The sequence below is a fragment of the Sminthopsis crassicaudata genome, chromosome 3 (assembly GCF_048593235.1).
Source record: "Sminthopsis crassicaudata isolate SCR6 chromosome 3, ASM4859323v1, whole genome shotgun sequence".
NCBI lineage: Eukaryota > Metazoa > Chordata > Mammalia > Dasyuromorphia > Dasyuridae > Sminthopsis > Sminthopsis crassicaudata.
Window position 1 is genome coordinate 372577913 of NC_133619.1, and position 21235 is coordinate 372599147.

The window sequence follows — 21235 nt, forward strand, 5'->3', positions numbered from 1 at the left end:
TATGCGAGCAATTTTATTTTACCTTTTAGACTATAGCTAAATTTTCTGAGCATCAACATTTCCATCTGGTCTAGGTCATCTACTTGTTCACCTTAGACAACCACATTGGGAACATTTTCTGCCACATATTTTACATTTTTGTCAACGAGTGCATTATTATAGGATATCTGCTTAATAACACCAGACACCAGGGCAGGAAAGCAACCTAATTTGAAAGGTAATTGGTATTTTTACCTGAGGAGGCTGGTTTGGGGAGGCGACTTTGAAAAGGTCGAATACCTTTGGCAGTCATGACGGGATCAGATGTGGAATGAACAATGATGCTTTCTAAGGAGCCCTGGCTATTTGCTGCAGAAGGCACTTCTCGTTCAAGGGTTTTGGCTTTGATGGGGGAAGTTGAAGGAAGGGTTTCTTGGAGAGACAGGAAGGATTCAGATTCCATAGAGGTGTCTGGTTTGCATGCATGCCGTCCAGTGGAACGATTTCCAGAGTCTGGGAGTGGGAAGGTTCCTATCCCACTGTCCAATGTTCTCATCTGGCAGCTAGACTCTAAAATTAAACAAAATTGTGTTATGAGAAAGGTCAAGACAAAAAAGAAACAGGGCTCTTAAATGCAGTGAAAATAATCATTGGTGGGAAATGGCTCCTTGAAAGAAAGCCTCTCAGGAAAGAAAAATAATTAACATTTAGAAAATAATTTCAGTTGTAAATTTATTTCCATTGTGATGTACACAAAATATCCATTTATGGGAACCTTCCATTCAAAGAATATTAAGGAAGTAAATCCAAGCAACAAGGAAGAATTAAGACTTTTTATTTTATAGTTCTCAGTTTTTCTCTAGAAAAGGAAAATTAATTAGAAAGCATAAAATGCTTTGTATTCCCCTTTTATAATCTTGGGGAAAATGTTGCATCTACCAATTAGATAAAATTTATCATTGAAATAAAGATGAAATGAAGACAGGCCTAAATAGACATATTAATAAAAATAATTGTATTACTTTTATCTATATTATTATTAATCATGTAATCAAATTTATTGCATGCTTTGGCCTTCTTTCATTTGACTCAAGACAAGTAACTTATGTGTCATGAGACTTTGCCTCAAAATCTTCTTTATATTTTTGCTTCACTTTATCCCAACTATTCAAAGTATCTATTGATTTATTGATTTCACTGATAAAGGCATAACAATTTGAACCAATAGAGATCATAGCCCAAAAACTTAGTAGTTGTGGTTGAAATAAAGAAATGCAAATTAAAAGAACTTTGGGATATCATCCCACACCTATCAGATTGACTGAAATGATAGAAGAGCAAAATGACAAATATTGTAGGAGATGTGGAAAAATTGGGATAGGAATACATTTTGGTTGAACAATGAACTGATCCAATTATTTTAAAGAACAATCTGGAATGAAGCCCTAAAAGTTATAAAACTGTGTATTCTCTTTGAATCAGAAATACCACTATTAGGTCTATTTCCCAAGATAATCGGGAAAAAGGAAAAGAATCTGATGTTCTAAAATATTTACAGCAGCTCTCTTTGTATCAAAGAACTGGAAATTGAGGGTATGGCGATCAATTGGGGAATGGCTAACTAAGTTGTCCTGTATGATTCTGATGGAATAGTACTCTGCTGTAAAAATAATGAATTGGTTGATTTTAGAAAAGCAAATAAACTTGTATGAAATAATGAAAAAAATGAGCAGAATCAAGAGAATATTGTATACAATAAACAGTAATATTGTTAGAGGAATAATTGTGAATGACTAAATTATTTTAGTATTATAAATATTTAAATCAAATTAACAACAAAAGACTTATGAAAGAAAATGCTATTCACCTCCACAGAAATAACTAATAGAAGTATACAACACATATGGTTTTGCATATATATGTATACACATTTGTACATACATATCTATGTGTGGCAAATAGTGGTCTTCTTTAGTATAACAGAGGGATAGAGAGAGACAGTGCAGAATTTAAAATGTAACAAAAAGTAAATTTAAAGCTTAATTTCAAGACACCCCCCCAAAAAAAGAGTTGTAATTAAAAAGAGCTCCAGGGAGCTCAGGTGTCAGTCAATAAGCTTGTTATTAAGCATTTACTATGTGCCAGGCACTATATTAAACCCTGAGGATACAAAAACAAATAAAAGGCATCCCCTTGCTTTCAGTAGTTGGACCCTGAGTCATGAAGACCTGAATTTAAATCTGGCCTCTGACATTCACTAATCATGTGAATCTGGACAAATTATCTAACCATTGTCTACCTTGATTTTTCTCACATATAAAATGGGACAATAATATAATAGCTTCTATCTTCCAAGGTTGTTGTGACATTCAAGTGAGAAAACATATGTAAAGTACTTTGCAAACTTTGATGTGTTATTATTATCAGTACTATTATTATTCTGAATTTTTTTGAACTTTACTAGGCCAGCCCTCAAATACTACGCAGCCCTCAAATAATGCACTAGTCTAACACTTAAAGAATTTCAACTCTGGAGTTTGTGTTCTGCCGGCCTACATAGTCCTATGGAATCCAGGGTCACCTCCATGTCACAATAATGCATCAAAAGAGGAACTTCATTGATGCTTATTATATCTTGCCAAACATGTTACATTCACAGAAACACATGTACACATGCACATTTATATACATGTAAACATATGTACATGCACCTTTATATATGTAGAAATGTCTATACCATGATTATAAATTTAACTTCCAAAATGATTACTTTTCACCCGTGAGTTACAGATTTAATTGCTACAAAGATCCAGCTATCAGCAAAATAAACACTGGATAGAAAGATTACCTGTGAATGAAACATTGTATTTCAGAGGCAAACTAGGAAAGTTTAGCATTTTTATTACTTAAGTTATTTTGAATGACATTTTAAAAATGATTGCATTTAAAAATGTGAGCTCCTTGAAAGCAGGGAACCATATTTTTGCTTTTCTTTGTATTCCCATCCTTTATGTACATGGCACAAAGATGCATATGAATTGATTGATTGAAAAACGGAAAATCAACCATTTATTTGTTTTGTAATTACTATATGCTCAGCCTGATGCTAGGCACCTTGGGACATAGAACAGCAATATAAGACATAGTCCCTAGCCCTTGAGACACTTATAGTCCAATTAAAGAGAGACTGCTGACTGCTAACTTACATAAATAACAGTAAACACCATAAACGGAATATAACTAAGTACTAACTATAGTTACAGATTATAATTGCTATAGAAATAGAGAGAAGAGGAAGGAAGATCTGTGATAGCTGAAGGGATTAGGCATTATGGACAACAAAAGACTTGACTTAAGCCTTAAAGCATAGTAGGGAAAGTGGAGAAGGGGTGGAGAAAAGTACATTCTTTAGGTGGGGAGATGGAAGGCTGAAACATATATAAAGGCTAGGGACTAAATGAATAAAGTGTATCCCAGAGATAGTGAGAAAATGTGCTTTACTGAAATTAAAAGTTTGGGATACAATGAATGGCTTTAGATTCTCTGAAGTCTGTGCCACAAAGTACCTATTTAGCCTCCCCCATGGCTGTTTGAATACATTGTTCTTATTTATCCATTCTACCTAAGGAAGTCTTCACATACGAAGAGTACACAAACTCCTAATTTACCAATCAGTAAGTTTACTTTAAAGCTAGTTTAGCCAATCTGCTGAGATGATTTATCAGGCTATGGTCACTTTGTATGTTATAGCTTCCATAGGTGAGAGTTGAAAGATAGATGAGCGGCCCTGAGAAGGCCTCCACCATCCTCACACCAGTGTGCTAGTGCCAAGCTCAGAGAAAATGAGTGAGTTTGAGACAGAGGAAAAAAAGGTAAAAGGAGGCAGACAAGTACACAAAATCAAAGACTGCCTCTTGAGAGAGAAAACTTTGTTTTAAATCCTTTCTCTGATGCTGACCTGTGTGCGCTTGGAGAGCTCAAGAAACTGCAATTTGCCTCAGTTCTTAATCAATATAATGAAGCATTTGGGCTGACGTGTTCTTTGCAGTTTTAGATTATGATCTGATATTGAACAACTTTGCAATATAGACAGTTCTCAATTATCTGGTTATGGATGGTATGTTCTATATATTACCCCAAAGTGGTCTGATGATAGGATTAGTTTCAAGGAATTATAGGGTATCAGTTTTCTAAGATATAAGAGTAAGATTCACCCAGAATTCTCATTGAATCAACCAGAGGTATGGACTATATGTAAAGAAAGTCTAGACATCTCCTGAATCAATCAATGAATGGCATTTTTACTAAGTGAGAAAACTTAGTCATACCTTATATAAAATACCAAGCCAATTTGAAACCTAGCATTCTATTATTTGGCAGTTTAGAGGGGAGAATCATTTCAGTACAGCCTCCAAGAGAAAATTGCATGGGGGAAGGGGAGAGAAAAGAGACAAAGACTCATCTCTTCCTCCCTTTCCTTGATCAAAGGGAGCCTTTATCAACTTTGGAAGGTTGGAAGATTTAGGCTTTTCATCATGCTACTCGCAGCATCCCAGGAAATGACTAGCAGAATCTCCATTGAATGAAATGTACACACTAGAGAACATATAACTTCAGGACCCTATAGAAAGTCTAGCAGAAAACTACACAGTGTCCAAAAGGACTCCACAAAAGAGTAAAAAGGACTTTCAATAATTAAGAGCTATTACTTTACTTCTTTGTCAAATGAACTCTATAAACTTAAGCCCATTTTCTATTAAATTCTATGTACTTGTGGGAAATGATATAGAACTTTTTTGGGGGAAGAATTTTGTTCTAATTGTTATCATATAATTTTTTAACCACAAAATGTAAATTAAATTTGAATAGTTGATAATCAATGGTGAAAAGACACTGATGGAAGAATGAGCTATAACTTAAGAAATCTATTCCTTAACTTTTCAGTGTCTTACAATCCTAGGTAGGAAAGTAGCTACCTACTCTCTGAGGACCCATCCTACAAATAGGGATTTGAAAGAGTAGGTTCAGAGCTTATGCTCCAAAAGGATCTTAAGGAATATCTAACCAAACTCTCACATTTTATAGACGAGAAGATAGAAGTCTTAAAAAGGAAAATCAATTATGCTGCTATGTTTTTTATAATTTTTCTGAGACTAGGTAGTACAAAACCATCAAGAGTCTAGCATGCAACAGAGTAGCCTGCACCTCAAGGTCTTTTTGTCAAATCTGCAGAGTTTGGGATAAGGTACAAAAGAGGGGTGATGGTCAGAGAGAAGAAAAGGAGGATTCTGTTCCAATTTTTAACCTCTGTTACACATACAAGGTTTTCCTAGAATCCATCCATTCAAAATAGTCCTTTTCTCTCAAACGAGGAAACACCCAATGTTACAATGGTACCTGGCAAGACAAAAAGAAATGATTGGTATTCATAGACTCCCAGAGAATTGTGTGTACTGCCATCAGGCTCAGAGAGAACCTGCTATTAAGGCCTGTTTTTGTTACTAAAAAAATTTCAGCTACTGAAAGTAGTGAATATGAAGGACTCTTCTGTAAGTAACTATGAAATGAGGTACAGGAAGTTATTCTTAGTCTCTGACTATATATGCAAGTTTCACCCTCAAGCACATTTTTTTTTTCCTCCTGAAGATATAAACCTCTGGAAATAGGAGTTTATATTGGAAACGCTGACACAGTCTTTATACAGAATTTCTTGAAGGTGCTGTAACATTCTTTAGTTCATGAAAACCTTTCTAACCTAAAAAATGTGGGATATTATGTTTTTGAAGGCAATTTTTCTTGAAAATTTGGAGGGGGTCATAAGAGAACCACATAGCCAAAGTGGGGGGCTGAATACTAATCATAAACTTTCTTGTATCTTGAATGAATTTATCAACTTCATAATCTTACCAAGTGTATAAGCCTGTATTTGTAGCTGGTAAACTCAGGAGGTCAGATTGGTCTAATGAAGTAAAGATCATGGATTGGGTCTGTGTAGGGTCAGTAGATTTTATACTGTTCCATGACCACAGACTGGACCTTTAACCCTGGGTAACTGTCTTGAGAATGTTTTGTCAGAAACAGTCTCTGTCTTTTAATTCCTCACTCCAAGCAGACAGTCTCATTTATTTCTACCTACTTGCTTTAAGCTAGCCATGCTCAGAATTTGTTTCTCCTTTAATAAGAAAGGGATATAAGTTTCTGGGATTAGGAACTATCAATACTGGCATTTTGTGGGTTAGATTAGGCCTAATTTAGGGATACATGAAACCTGAAGACTAGTGGAACTCCTTGGGTGGGGCAGAAATCTGGAAAGTCTTTATCAATGGCTACTGTTAATAAATTTAGGTCAGTATGAAAAGGCTAAAGAAAGTTTGGACCCAAGAAGGAAGTACACATTCAGGCAGACAGAAAGTCAATGTCAGGGAGGTCCAGCAAAAGGCAACAAATGAGTGAATAATCTATCAGCAGGCAGACAACAATGTCAAGGATAGTATGGCAATAGACATTGATTTGGCAGAAGTTCTGCAAAGAGACAGCATCATAGGTGTCTGGAAATAGGTGATAGGGAACAATCACTTGGGATGTGCTTCATGGTCATGTCTGCAATCTTTAGAAAGACTAGTGAGAAGGAGATATGAATCCCAAAATGGAATTGAGGTTAAGGTACCAAGATGGAAAACCACAGCACTAGTTTTTGTAATAAGAGTAAGTGAGGAATTTGATCACAGGTAGCACAGTGGATTTGGAGAGCTGGATTTGGAATCAAGATTTAAATTGGACATGCACTAGCTGTGTGACCTTGGGCAAGTCAATTAAACTTTATTAACCTCAGTTGTCTCATTTCTAAAAAGAAAATAACATCATTTAAAATTTATTGTGAAAATCAAACAAGCAAAGATAAAGTGCTTTGCAAGCTTCAAAGTGCCATATAAAAACAAACTGTAGTAACAATGATAATAATTTTAACAGAACTACTAATAATGACTGGCACAAAAGGCTTCTAGCCTTTTGATGTATAGAATGGATGCTAAGCCATCTGAGCTCTTTATCTTTTCATGCTTCCATTTAAGTATCTGATTGATCTAAAGTAGGGGTTGTGTTAGCCTTAATGGAGAAATGAAGGGGGCAAAGAGTCAGGATATTTCATAAAATCAGAATATGAGTGTTGGAGAGGGACTTTGGAGATTATTTAGACGAGTCATTATAATAAAAGCCAGCATTGGCTGACAAATTATTAGGACTTTATTATGAACCTTTCTCACATAACTTATGCTTTAACTCTAGCTTGTCCATCCTGTCTACTTTGATCTCTGATTCTCCTCCTGTTTTTGTTCCTGTTCCTGATTTACTCTGGATTTCAAAACCATACCCTCTTTATCCTTGGAAATTCACTCAGTGTCTGTGCCTCTCAACTCACCATAGAATATCTCTCTGTGATAACTTTTCTTCTTCTAACTTCAGTGAATTTTTCTTGGAACCTCCATTTTGTGGAGAGCCATGAATGGTCCAGCATAATTTTTCTCCCAGCTCCATTCCTGACTTCCTCTGAACTACAGAAATTGTATTGCCACTCCATAAATGCTTTTTGGTTTCCTTTTGTATATTATCTACCCCACCAGAATATAAGCTCTTTGAGGGTAGAGACCGTCTTTCTTTTTGTTTGTATTTTTATTTTCAACTTTTAGTATAGTGCCTAGTACATAGTAGATGCTAATGACTCAGTTTTCCCAGTTCTGGCTCTTTAGTCTATAGCCAAAATCACCATCTATACCTTAATGTGATTGTACGCATGATTTTAGTCATAAGACAATGAAGAAAAAGCAAATTCTTCATTGCTGCCAGAAATAGTACATGTTCTTCTGATGGGGTACAGGAGATAAGGGAGAGAGGTAAGTAGGATTCTCTTTGTGTATGGAAGATGACTATCAGTGGATTCCAAACATAGACTACTTTTTCTTTTGAAGTAGAAAGGGATCTACTGTCATTCCTAATTACAAGGTTCTCAAATTTGTCAAACTGTAGCTTCCTATGGTCAGAGTCCAATTTATTCATTATTGAATATCTACTCTGTTCAAAGGCTGTGTCAAGGAAATGAGGGAAATAAGAAATGATGACCGTTCTCCAGAAGCTCATGGTATAATTGGGCTGATCAGAGGTATACATGTGAAACAATAAGTAATTACATAAGGTAACATAGCTAAATACCCATATATTTTCAGAAGTCTATAGAAAGGAGAAATCACAACGAACTGGAACAATCTAAAAGAGCTTCAGAGAGAAGTTTAGAAATGAATTATGAAACTGAAGAATAAGTAGGATTTGGATAGGAAGATAATAAATTTCATTTGTCATGCTTTTCTCCACTATGTCTTGCTGCATAATAAGATATCAATCAGTCAATCAACAAGCATTTTTAGTGCAACCACTGACTGAAGATTTCTCATAGTCACTTACATAAGGCTTCTTACTGGTATGAATCCTTTGATATTGAATAAATTTTAATCCATTATGTAAAGATCTTGTACAATCTTTTATATTTATAAGGTTTCTTTCCAGGAAGAATATAACCAATGAGTAGAGAAAATATTTCCAAATAGAAGTAACTGTGTGAACAAAGTTAGAAGAGTTAGATGGATTATCCAAATGCTTAAGCCACTTTTGATACTCATCTCTACTTTCATCTCAAAATAAAAAAATATATAAAATATATGATAACTTAAAGACAATTAGATAAGTTCTGTTGGCTCCTAATGGAATGACTTAGTTTGGTCAGTTCCTTATAGCAGTATTTTCCAAATTCTTTTAACCTTTCACCTATTGATAAAAAAGTTTTAAGTTTATTTTGAGAATAATGTATATTTACCTATGTATAAATGCTATATATGTACTGCTCCATTGTGATAATCACATATATATTATATATTATAAATATTATCAAGTAGAAATTTGAAAGAATAAAACAGAAATGAAATAATATTGGATTCAAAAATCAATAGAGCTTACTGAGTAGAAGACTGGCTTCAAGGGTCAGACTTGCACTATAGAAAAACTCCTTTGCCAGCAGTTTGGAGAAGAAATTTGTGGAGTGAGACAAAGTACAGAGACAAACTGAAAGTAATTGTAACAGTATGAATGAGAGATAATGAGATCTGAATTCGGTGGTTGTATAAAGCAGAGAACAGTTGAAAGAGAAATAGTAGGGACTGAAAGTAGATTGTATATGTGGGGTGAAGGAGAGAGAAATTGAGAGTGATTTCCCAGGTTCCAGATCTGTAGAACTGGAATAACAATAGTATTTTCAATTCTAATAGGGAAGCTAAGAAGAAGAGTTGGTTAAGGGATAAAGAAGATATGAGTTCTGTAATGCAGCTCACAAACTAACTATGCAAGCTCACACCTTGAAACTTTCCCTATTAAAAATGAATAAAGGCTGAATGGGGCCCTTATTCATTGGTCGTTGCCTTAAGCACAGAATGATGGATGAAAAAGCATTTATTAAACACCTACTATATTCTTAGCATAGTGTTTGGCTGCCTTCAAAATAGCTTGCATTGCAATGTTAGTTGGTTAGTATGTTAAAGGAATCTGGAGTAGAGTCATAGCAGAATAGATTGACATTTTCTTCTTACAAGAGTTGATTTGATTATGATAACAGACTTGGGGAGAAGGGGAAAAGACCAGGAAAAGCAGCAACACTGCTAGTTCAACTGTCCTGAAAACTAGTGGATAATAGAACATTAAATGAAGCATGACTCAGGTCAACTTGAATTATTAGTCAGGTGAGGCACTTAACCATTTAAGGACAGGATGGCTTCATTGGTAAGTTTTCCAGAATTGAAAAAGTTAAAAGCTGCCAAGAGACCTGAATAACAGAATATAGGATAAAGTATTTTGCTTTCATAATACAGATGCCAGATTAGATTATATAATCTCTTTAAAGTCTGAAGCCCAAATAAAGTCATGGGAGCTCAAAGGTGGGGGAAGGCACAAAGTAAGGTAGCATTAAGCAACAATGGAGGAAAGGATAGTATATTTATGCTGGATATATGTTGGATGCCAGTCTGTGACTGGCAATTAAGATAGAGGGAGATGCAATGCATCTTCCCAATTTCTCATTGTCTAATCATATAATCCTTCAATTCATACTACTAGATCCTCTTTGGAGATCCAACTAAGTAAAAAAAGATTTTTTCTGAACTAGTGAAAAGCCTGAACTATAGAATATTTTAAAAGAAAAAAAAGTCTTCCAACTCTGAGATACTACTACATATTTCTCAGATTGATTAAGATCATAGGAAAAGATAAAAATGAATGTTGGAAGGGATGTGGGAAAACTGGGACACTAATACATTGTTGATGGAGTTATGAAGTGATCCAACCATTCTGGAGAGCAATTTGGAACTATGTCCAAAGGGTATAACCTTGGACCCAGCAGTGTTTCTACTGGGCTTATATCCCAAAGAGATCTTAAAGGAGGGAAAATGACCCACATGTGCAAAAATGTTTGTGGCAGCCCTTTTTTGTAGTGGCAAGAAACTAGAAACTGAGTGAATGCCCATCAGTTGGAGAATGGCCGAATAAATTATGGTATATGAATATTATGGAATATTATTGTTCCATGAGAAATGATCAGTTGGATGACTTCAGAAAGGCCTGAAGAGACTTACAAAGAACTGATGCTAAGTGAAATGAGCTGGAGATCATTGTACTCGGCAACAACATGATTATACCATGATCAATTCTGATAGACGTGGCTCTTTTCAACAACAAAATGATTAAGGCTAGTTCCAATGACCTTATGATGAAGAAAGCCATCTACATCCAGAGAGAGGACTGTGGGAACTGAGTATGGACCACAACATAGCATTTTCACTCCTTTTGCTGTTGTTTGCTTGCATTTTATTTATTTTTTTCTCATTTTTTCCCATATACACATATTGGATTACTTGCCATCTAGGGGAGAGGTGAGAGGGAAGGAGGGGAAAATTGGAACACAAGATTTTTTTCAGGGGTCAATGTTGAAAAATTATTCATGCGTATGTTTTGAAAATAAAAGTTTTAATAAAAAAGAATAAAGAAATAAAATCTTTACTTTGATTCTCATAGAATAGGAATAGAAAACTAACATGCATGAACTGCTATAGCATGGAAGGATTATCTCTGTCTTTTCAATGATGCTTAGGTATTACACGTAAATATTATTTTTTTCTTCCCAGAGGCAATTGGGGTTAAGTGACTTGCCCAGGTTCAGACAGCTAGGAAGTGTTAAGTGTCTGATGTCAGATTTGAACTCCTGTCCTCTAGATGTCAGGGCTGTGTTCTATCTACTGCACCATCTAGCTGCACCCTGGTCCTAAATATTCTTGCAAGAAACAGTGCTTCCTTGCCTCATTGACCTCAGCCTCATATATTAAAAGATCAGGCTGATTCACCACCTTAGAGCAGTGAGATAGCACAGCGGATAGAATACTAGATTTGGAATCAGTAAGACTAGCCTCCATGAGTTCAAATTTAGCCTCTGTTTCCTCATCTGTAAAATAAACTGAAGAAGGAAATGGCAAATCATTCCTTTATCTTTGCCACAAAAATCCCAAATGGGATTTGGACACAAATGTCCAAATGGGAGTTGGACACAATTGAATAGAGTCATCTCCTTAGCATCTCATTTTTGAAAGGATTCACTCTACCTGAAATAGAATACTAATAAATAATGACACAATTAAACACAAAGTAATAATGATTAAAAGTTTTTGATGAGCCTGCTCTTTAGGGAAGAGACTATATTTGTTTGTAAATAGTAATATTCTCTAACTTATAAATGTTTCATATGTTACAGTATTTGGACTAAGTTGTTTTCTTAAAGGGGTTAACTATGCTTCTGGGAGTTGGGTTCATTCAACAAATTCTTTCAAAGATAGTATGAAGGGAAAATTCAGTCTAGCTCATGTATTAATAATCAAAAATTCCCAAATCAGTGGAAACAGTATTAATGAGGTGTTTGGTATTTAATAGACATGTCACAAATTTCTCCTCAGCGTTCTTCAGATGAAAATCCTTCAACTTTCTTAATCTTTCACTAATAAGCTATTTTATAATACTATAATTGTTTTTTATTATATTTCTTCTTAGACAAATTAATGCATCTATCCAGAAGAATTTCATAAGTTAAGCCAAGAATATTGAACCTTTGAAATACGATTAATAAAAAAATACATAAATAAATCAAGGTCCTGTAATTTTAAATTCCCTTTTGTGAGGGAGATTGAAACTCATAATTTATAACCTAGGGCAGTTGCCTGGAGCCACCTTGAAGAAACTGTGATTTGCAGACAGTGAGTTAATTGGTAGGTAGAATTTGAACTCAAGGCTTCCTGCCTCCATGTCCAACATTCTTATTTATTAATCCATGCTGTATCTCTATGATCTATACTGGAGTAGTTAAATTGCATTTTCTCAACTTTTCGTAGGAAAGGGATAAAAGAGTAATATTTCTCACTATAATAATACTCCAAAATGATTTCATGTTGCTGCTGATGAACTTTTTATTTAGGTATCCTGCATTCTGAAAAGCATCCCATTGTTCACAGCCTGATTCTGAGAGTTCTAGGAGGTCAATGATGTGAATGTTGTGATGGGATCCCAGACACACTTGCCTTATACCAGATCCTGTATCAGAGAGATTAGTGTGCTAGCAAGATGTCTTGCTAAGCAACCACTCCTGGCTACAACATTCCCCAGTGGATAGTCAAGCAACCACATTAATGAACTCCTGCTAACTGTAGAGCATGGAGCTACAAGCTCAGTGGAGTTTTAAAAAAATAAACTAGAAAAGACAACGACCATCCTGAGGAAGCTATCATCAGCTTTAATAACAGGCTCTTTCTCTAGTGACCCTAAAGAAAAAGAGGGCAACACCAGAACACTAAAATCTCAAACTATATATTTGACTTGGAAACTTTCATCATGTCTACAAAAAGTTTCAGCAAAGCTTGCAACAAATAATATTGCATAGTCTATTAGCCTCAAAGGATTGGATTATGGATTATTGTTTCCCCCCAATATTCATGCCAAATTACTAATGAGTTTTTTCTTCTCTTTCATAATATGATTTCCTGTGTAAATAAGTTTCCCTAAGATTGTTCTGTGGGTTCATAAACATCTTTAAATTACATGTGGTATTGGCAAGAGCAACCTAAGACTACAGATGGTGGAACAGAATTCTTTATTTGCACATGCTTCTCTTCATTTGCAGAATTGAGCCAAGCTAAAAAAAAAATTAAGCTTTTTTTTTTTAAAAAAATATATCAATGTCAGTTTCATGTAGGTTATTCATTCTAGCTTTTTTCCATAAATGCATCTAATTTGCCAAAGAGGAGTAAACCTTTAGAATCAGAAATTTAATCAATATAAGGTAACATCTAGTAGTTGTAATAAGAAGAATTGGGTGGTGGGTGATAGCTATTGAGCAGATGGGAATTTGTAAACCTTAAATTAATTAAATCAATCTCTTCTCCACTTTGAATACTGATCATGATAGAAAATACATATTAAAAATAGATAATTCCTTTTAAGTAACAACACTTATGACCAGAGAAAAGGTGAAAGTGATAGGAAGCCCTCTTACTAGCAGTAAAATTATGAATATAAAAATGTAGCAAAGCGGTATGTGAAGGGTCTTTGATTGTGTCAATTGATGGAATTCTCATCCATTACCTTAGATAGCTAGACAACTTATGTATTTACTAGTTAAGTACTAATGAGTTGTCCCAGGCACATCAGAGTTCAATGATTTGTTCAGACTCATATAATTCATAAGCATGAGAGGTGGAAATTAACTATGTGCTTCTTACTCCAATCTCACGTTATCACTATGAGATTATATGAAGAAACACTGAAGAAAATGATAGAGAAATTGAAGCTTCTCCGTAAAGGAACATCTTACTATCTTATGTAAAATACCCTGTATAAAGTACTAGTTTTTCATAGGAACATAAGTGCCATACTGGATCAGACTCTTGGTTCATCTGATCTAATATTTTGTTCTGGAGAAGGGCATATATTGTCATATTAACTTGAAAAGGTTAGCTAGAGATCAGCTTTTAGATGCCAATTATGAATCTACTATTTGTGAATTTATATAAACTCTTCTTGACTCTAGTTATATTTTTAGCTCCTGTTATCCTAGAGAATATACTCTTTATGCTGAGAGTACAGCTCTATTTTAAAATTTATTTTAAAATTATCTCTCCTAAAAAAAAATAAAATAAAATAAAATTATCTCTCCTGAGTTTCTGAATTGTCCCAGTCATACAAGGTGGAGATATTGTTATTCATTCTTTCCATGCCTTTCATTATTTTATCAAATTTGATCAACCCTTCTGCCAATTTTCATTTTTAAGTTAAATAATTTTATCTTTTTGGGCGGATTGTGGTGGAGTTATGTCTTCACATATAAACTCTACCATCTGTATATTCATTATACTTACTCTTGCTGGACTGTCTTCAACTAATCTAATTTACTTGAAGAGCAGTGACCAGGAAGGCAAGTAATAAGGAAGGAAACAAGCATACTACAAGGAACATTATAGATGTTTTATAAGAGTAGCACAATAACTGTATGGTTATGTATATATATATATATATATATATATATATATATATATATATATATATATTGTATTTAACATATACTTTAACATATTTAACATGTATTGGTCTACCTGCCATCTGAGGGAGGGAGTGGGGGAAAGGAGGGGAAAAATTGGAACAAAAGGTTTTATAATTGTCAATGCTGAAAAATTACACCTGCATATATCTTGTAAATAAAAAGCTATAATAAAAAAAAAGAGCAGTACAATGTCTTTTTCATTGTTTTGAATACTTTGCCTTTTGTTGGCTTTCTGTGGAACCACAAAGTAGGTTGGTGCCTTCAGGAAGAATCTTATAATGACTCCTGTGTCTCTTGTCTATGTAATAATTTATGGTTCAGAATTCATCATTTTATAACCATGATAGAGATCATTTTTCTGTAAATATATTACTTTGTACTTGCTCACATTAGCACTCATTTGCTATTTTTCTGCCCACACACCCAGACTTTTCAGCCATTTATCCTCATCAATTTGGCATTTCACCATCTGAAAGTGTTCAGTTTCTTCTGCAAACTTGGAAAATTCAATGTTCATTCCCTTTTTCTAGATCATTTACAAAAATGTTCAATTAAATTTGTGCCTAATCCAACTCCAATGGGACTCTATAGTTGATTTCTTTTATCAAGAGAAATGCTTGTTTTTCCTTACCTATTGTTTTCTGCATCTCAACCAGTTCTCTATCTACATACAACAAAACATTGTCTCTAAACCCATAATAACCCAGGTTTCTTCCTTTTTTAGAAAAAATCCTTTGGTGTGGAACTTTACAAGATTCTTTTTTTAAAGTCTAATGCATTATGGCTAATGGTTCATTCTTAGTCACATGATTATTTAAAGAATTTTAGTCTGAGTAAACAGATGAATAAGTCTTGATTTCCATTTACAGAAAGTATGTCACATTTACTTTCTCTCCCTACAAAGAACAATTATGCTTGCTAATGTGTTCAATGATCCTACTCTTCCTTTAAATTCACCCTTACTCTATCAAAATAGGTAATGTGAAGTGAAATGGTGAGTAATATAGGATGGAGTTAATGAACAGTTATAATCAAACTAGCTAACTTCGTCACTAAACTTTCTTCCATAGAAATGTGCTTTAATTAGTTTGATAATTTCCTCTGACTTTTTTCTTCACCTTTTGATTTCCTTTTATATTATCCAGGAAAGGAAATCTAGAAAATAAGGAGAAAAATTTAAAGGGACTTTCCTGAATTATAGGTATAATAAAAGACAATTAATTTCATCTACCTGAAAGTCATGTGGGCAACTTAAATTCAAGATATCAAAAATGAAACTTATCTATTCCTCTCCAACCCCAATATACATAAAAGTTCTCCCTCTTCTTAGCTCTCCATTTCTTTTGTTTTTTAAAAAATATGTTATATTTTTATGTTCTGTTTTTATATCACATTATTTCCAAATAGGTCTATCACTCACATTCCACTCAGCAAATCATGCCCTTGTAAAGGAGATTTTTAAGTGGAGGGAAAAAGCAGTCAAACAAAACCTATAAAGTGACCATGTTTGATTGTATATATAATGTTCCACATCCATATCCTCTGATCTCTGCAATGAAGGGAGGGAGATGCATTTTTCAGTTCTTCTTTGGAATCAACCTTATGCTTACTTACATAGTACTCCCTTCATTTCAGTGTTTTGTATTTTCCATTTACATTGCTGTAATCCTTAGGCATATTGTTTTTCTCATTCACTCTTCAGCAGGTCATATGTCTTCTTATGCTACTCTGAATTATTTGTATTTATTGTTTCTTATAGCTCAGTAATAATTCATTATATTCATGTACTACAATTTATTTAGTCAAAGATGGGAAGTTATTTTGTTTCCAGATCTCTGCTAATATGAAAAGTGCTGCTTTGGATCTAAAGAGGATCATTTTTCATTTTTTTCTTCCTTTGACCTTGGCTATATTTCTTTTTTTATTTAAAATTTTTTTTATTTTAATAGTTTTTATTTACCAGATATATGCATGGGTATTTTTACAACACTGAAAATTGCCAAACCTTTTGTTCTAATTTTTCCTCTCCTTCCCCCCTCCCCCCCACCAGGGCAGGTTGACCAATACATGTTAAATATGTTAAAGTATAAATTAAATACAATATATGTATACATGTCCAAACAGTTGTTTTGCTGTACAAAAAGAATCGGACTTTGAAATAGTGTACCATTAGCCTGTGAAGGAAATCCAAAATGCAGGTGGACAAAATTAAAGGGATTGGGAATTCTATGTAGTGGTTCATAGTCATCTCCCAGAGTTCTTCTGCTGGGTATAGCTGGTTCACTTCATTACTGCTCTATTGGAACTGATTTGGTTCATCTCATTGTTGAAAATGGCCACATCCATCAGAATTGATTATTTATACAGTATTGTTGTTGAAGTATACAAGGATCTCTTGGTCCTGCTCATTTCACTCAGCATCAGTTCATGTAAGTCTCTCCAGGCCTTTCTGAAATCATCCTGCTGGTCATTTCTTACAGAACAATAATATTCTATAATATTAATATACCACAATTTATTCAGCCAATCTCCAATTGATGGGCATCCAAGTAGTTTCCAATTTCTGGCCACCACAAAAAGGACTACCACAAACATTCTTGCACATATAGGTCTTTTCCCCTTCTTTAAGATCTCTTTGGGATATAAGATCTTGGGCTATATTTCTAAGCTTAACTCTTTACTTTTGTTGTAGATGTTACTGTACTTCACTGTTAGCCAGGGTTACAATTTCAAAGTAATTTTTAACTCTTCAAATTCCTTCCCCCCAACTCCTCATATCTAATTAGCTGCCAAATTTTGTTGATTCTGTGTCTACATCCTCTCTTGAATCATTTCCCTTCTGGCCACCATTATCATCACTATTAATCCAGAATATTATAATGGCATTCTATTTGTTTTCCCTAACTGTAATGTTTTTTCCTTTTCAATCCATCTCCTCTTCACAACAGCGAGATTGATAGTCCTAAAGCACATAACTGGCTACAATATTCCTTTGCTCAAGAGTTTTTAGTTCCTCCTTATGGCTTCTATGAGAAAATGCAAATTTCCAGGTGAAGTTCTTTAACATACCTCCCATATACTTTCCGAGTCTTAGACTTATTTCATATTGTTTATGACTCTTAATGCATTATTCAGATAAAGCAACTTTATTGCTACTGTCCCCTACATTAGGCAATGCATCTTCCATCTTCATACCTCTACACAGATTATCCCATACTTAGAATGTACTCCTTTATCTCTACTCCTTAGTATCCTGGCAGCTAGGTGGTGCTGGGCCTGGACTCATTTTCCTGAATTCTAGTTCTGTGACCCTGTTTCCTTCTCTGTAAAATGATTGGAGAAGTAAATGGTCAAATATTCCTGTATTTTTGCCAAGAAAACTCCAAAGGGGGTCACAAGGAGTTGTACATGACTGAAAATGACTGAACAACTTGGTCTTTAGATTCTTTCAAGATTCAATTTCTGTTACTTTTTATGGGAAGCATTTGTTGCCATTTCTCTTCCCTACCCCAAACCTCAGTTTTTAATGTGCTTTTTCTTTTGATTTAACTGGCACTTATTTATATGTATATATATATATACATATATATATATGTGTGTGTGTGTATGTATGTACATATAGCTCTTCTATAGAATGTGTGCTCTTTGAAGGAGTTAGGGATTATTTTTTTAATGTTTGAATTCCTAGTGGTTAGTACAATATTTTGCATGTATCAATCAATCAACAAACAATTATTTAGTGTCTTCTATTTGCCAGGCATTGGAGATACAAAGGCAAAGAAAAATAGTCCATGTCCTCAAGAAGCTTATATTCTGTCAGGAGAGACATTATTTATACATGTGTATGTAGAGTATGCAAAATGAAGACAAAGTAGTTCTGGAAGAGAACACTGAAACTTAAGAGGATGAATTAATATTTCTTACAGAAAAAGGGGAATTTATGCTGGATGTTGAAGGAAAGTAGCTAATTCTCTGAGGCGGGGGGAAGGAGGGAGTATATTCTAAGGGAGGATATAACCAGCACAAAGGCACAGAGGCAATGCATATGGAGTGACCTAGGTGAGCAATAGCAAATAGATAAATATGGTTAGATGATAGCATCCTTGGATGGAAATATTGTGTGAGAAGACTAAAATGGTAAGAGGAGACCATGCTGTGAAAAATTTTAAATGTGAGAGAAGTTTATATTTGCTTCTAGAGGTTGTAGTGAGTCCCTGAAGTTTATTGAATAGGATGCTGAAATGGTTAGATCTGTATTTTAGGAAAGTTGTTTGGTGGCTATGAAGAGGATGAACCAGACAGGGATTCTACTGTACAAGTGAATGGAGATGAGGGCTTGAATATTAGAGTGATAGTATGAGTGGGCAGAAATAGTTATTGGTGAGAATTGGTTGATGGTAGAAACAAGATTTGGAAACTGGTTATGTGGGATGAGTGAAAAAAGGAGGAAAAATAAGCATTACTAGCAAGCAGGAATACTGGAATAAGTTTTCCCCACTCCATTGACCCCCCTCTCCACAGAATGCAGAACACTTGATTACATTTCTAGGCATCAAGAAAGAAACAAGTAGTCAGGGAGAAACCAGAAATCAGCAAAAGATGAAATGATTGTTAGAGATGTTTGCTGGAGAAGATAAGGAGATAGTATCAAATAAATACTATTAAATAGAGGTGATATGAAAGGAGGAAGTAAACTTTTAGAGACCCCCAAACAAGGATTCTGTAATTGATACCATACTTTGAGAAGGATAATTTAAGTTATTTATAGGAGCATTAACATTAAATATTCCTATATGTTGTCTTTTAATCTTATTAAAAGTTGCCAATTAAAATTTCCAATTGTGAAGCAAATCTTCCTGCACTGATGTTGCTGCAATTACTAATCTTAGTCAAAGCTTTCAGGAGGATAAAAGTTTAGAGTTCATGAACATCATTCTCCTTTTCTGTGCTACTCACATCAATTTTAATTATTTTTTCCAAGCTGAATTAGAACAGAAGGAAGAAATGGAATCTTTTAAGTTTAGTCCATTAATTAATATATGCTCAGTCTGATGTGCCTTAACTTGCTTGGCAAAGTTTATAATTGCAAAGGGTAAATTCTATGTGTACATTTGAGGCACTCATTTTTTTCCTGTTATTTATAGATATCAGAACATGTGTGAAGGAGAGAAGTTTGAAAATAAGCTCATTGCTTCTATTTTGACTGCCTTCTTCACTATCTAGTACCCTGAGGCAATCCCTACAGGAGAATAATATGAGAAAAAATGAAATCCACCAGGGCAGGGGCATTTGTAGCATAAGCAACTACAATAACAGCATACCCATTTAGACAACAAATATTTACTGAGTGCCAAGAGAAAAACATTGTGGTTAGCCTGCAGGCACAATAGAGCTGTGTCTTTTCCTGGTATCTCCAGAGGTTATTGGGTATGTCAGAAAGTGGTTATAATGGCAAGAAATTTCTAGAATCTACTGACAGGATAATAATAATGGTAGTTAGCATTTTTATTTAGGCATGCTTTGTTTTATTGCATTTCATTTTATTGTATTTTGTAGATTTTTTTTTCAAATTGAAAGTTTGTGGCAATGCTGAGTGGATCAGGTCTATTGCATCATTTTCCCCCAAACAACATGTGCTCACATTGTGTCTCTTGTGTCACATTTTCCTAATTCTTACAATATTTCAAACTTTTATTATTATTACTATCTCTCATTGTGATCTGTGATCAGTGATTTTTGATTTTACTATCACAATTGTTTTGGAAATGCCACAAAGTGTGCTCATCTAAGATAGTGAACTTAATAAATGTTGTGTGTTTTTTCATTAGTCCATCAACTGGCCATTCCCCCTTCGCTCTCCCTTTCCTCAGCTTTACCTATTCCCTGAGACACAACAATATTGAAATTAAGACAATTAATGACCCTACAAGGGCCTCCGAATGTGTAAGTGAAAGGAAGAATCAACTGATGAAGCAAACTTCATTATTGTCTTAGTTTAAGAAATTGCCACAGGACCCCAAGGTTCAGCAACCACCACAGTTAGCAATTGTTAGCATTGAGGTAAGACCCTCCATTATCATAAAGAGTATGACTGAAGGTCCATATGATAATTAGTGTTTTTTATCAATAAAGTATTTTTAAATTAAGGTATATACAAGACTAATGTAGAAATATGTTTCCATGATTGCACATGTACAACCTATATATCAGATTGCTGTTTTGTGGTAGAGTAGGGGAGGAATAGAGAGAGAAAAATTTGGAACTCCATTTTAGCAAAAATTTCTTTAAAATTATCTTTACAATAAAATAAAATGCTATTTCCAAAAAAATTAAATTACATACATTTTTAAGATGTAATGCTATTGTACACTTAACAGACTACTAGGAAATCAAAATATTCATGTGACCTGCTTTATTGTGGTCTCTAAGGAAAGTGTAATATATCCTAAGTATGCCTGTGCTTAATATATGTAAAGCATTTTGGAAACCTTAAAACACTGAAAAAATGAGAGCTGCTGCTATCATACTACTACTATCATCTCTGCCATCATCATTAAATCAAATCCCCACTGCTGGCTCTAGAATTTA

At 34.3% G+C, this 21235-nt stretch overlaps 1 protein-coding gene across 5 annotated transcripts in view; it reads right to left on the minus strand.

The window, feature by feature from the left end:
• The window catches only part of NCKAP5 (NCK associated protein 5), a 939808-nt gene that overhangs the window by 58522 nt on the left and 860051 nt on the right, over positions 1 to 21235 (minus strand). For all 5 annotated transcript variants that reach the window (XM_074301873.1, XM_074301870.1, XM_074301872.1 and 2 more), the window contains one exon: positions 235 to 549. In XM_074301873.1, coding sequence (XP_074157974.1) covers positions 235 to 549 — 315 coding nt within the window. The remainder of the gene's footprint in view (positions 1 to 234; positions 550 to 21235) is intronic.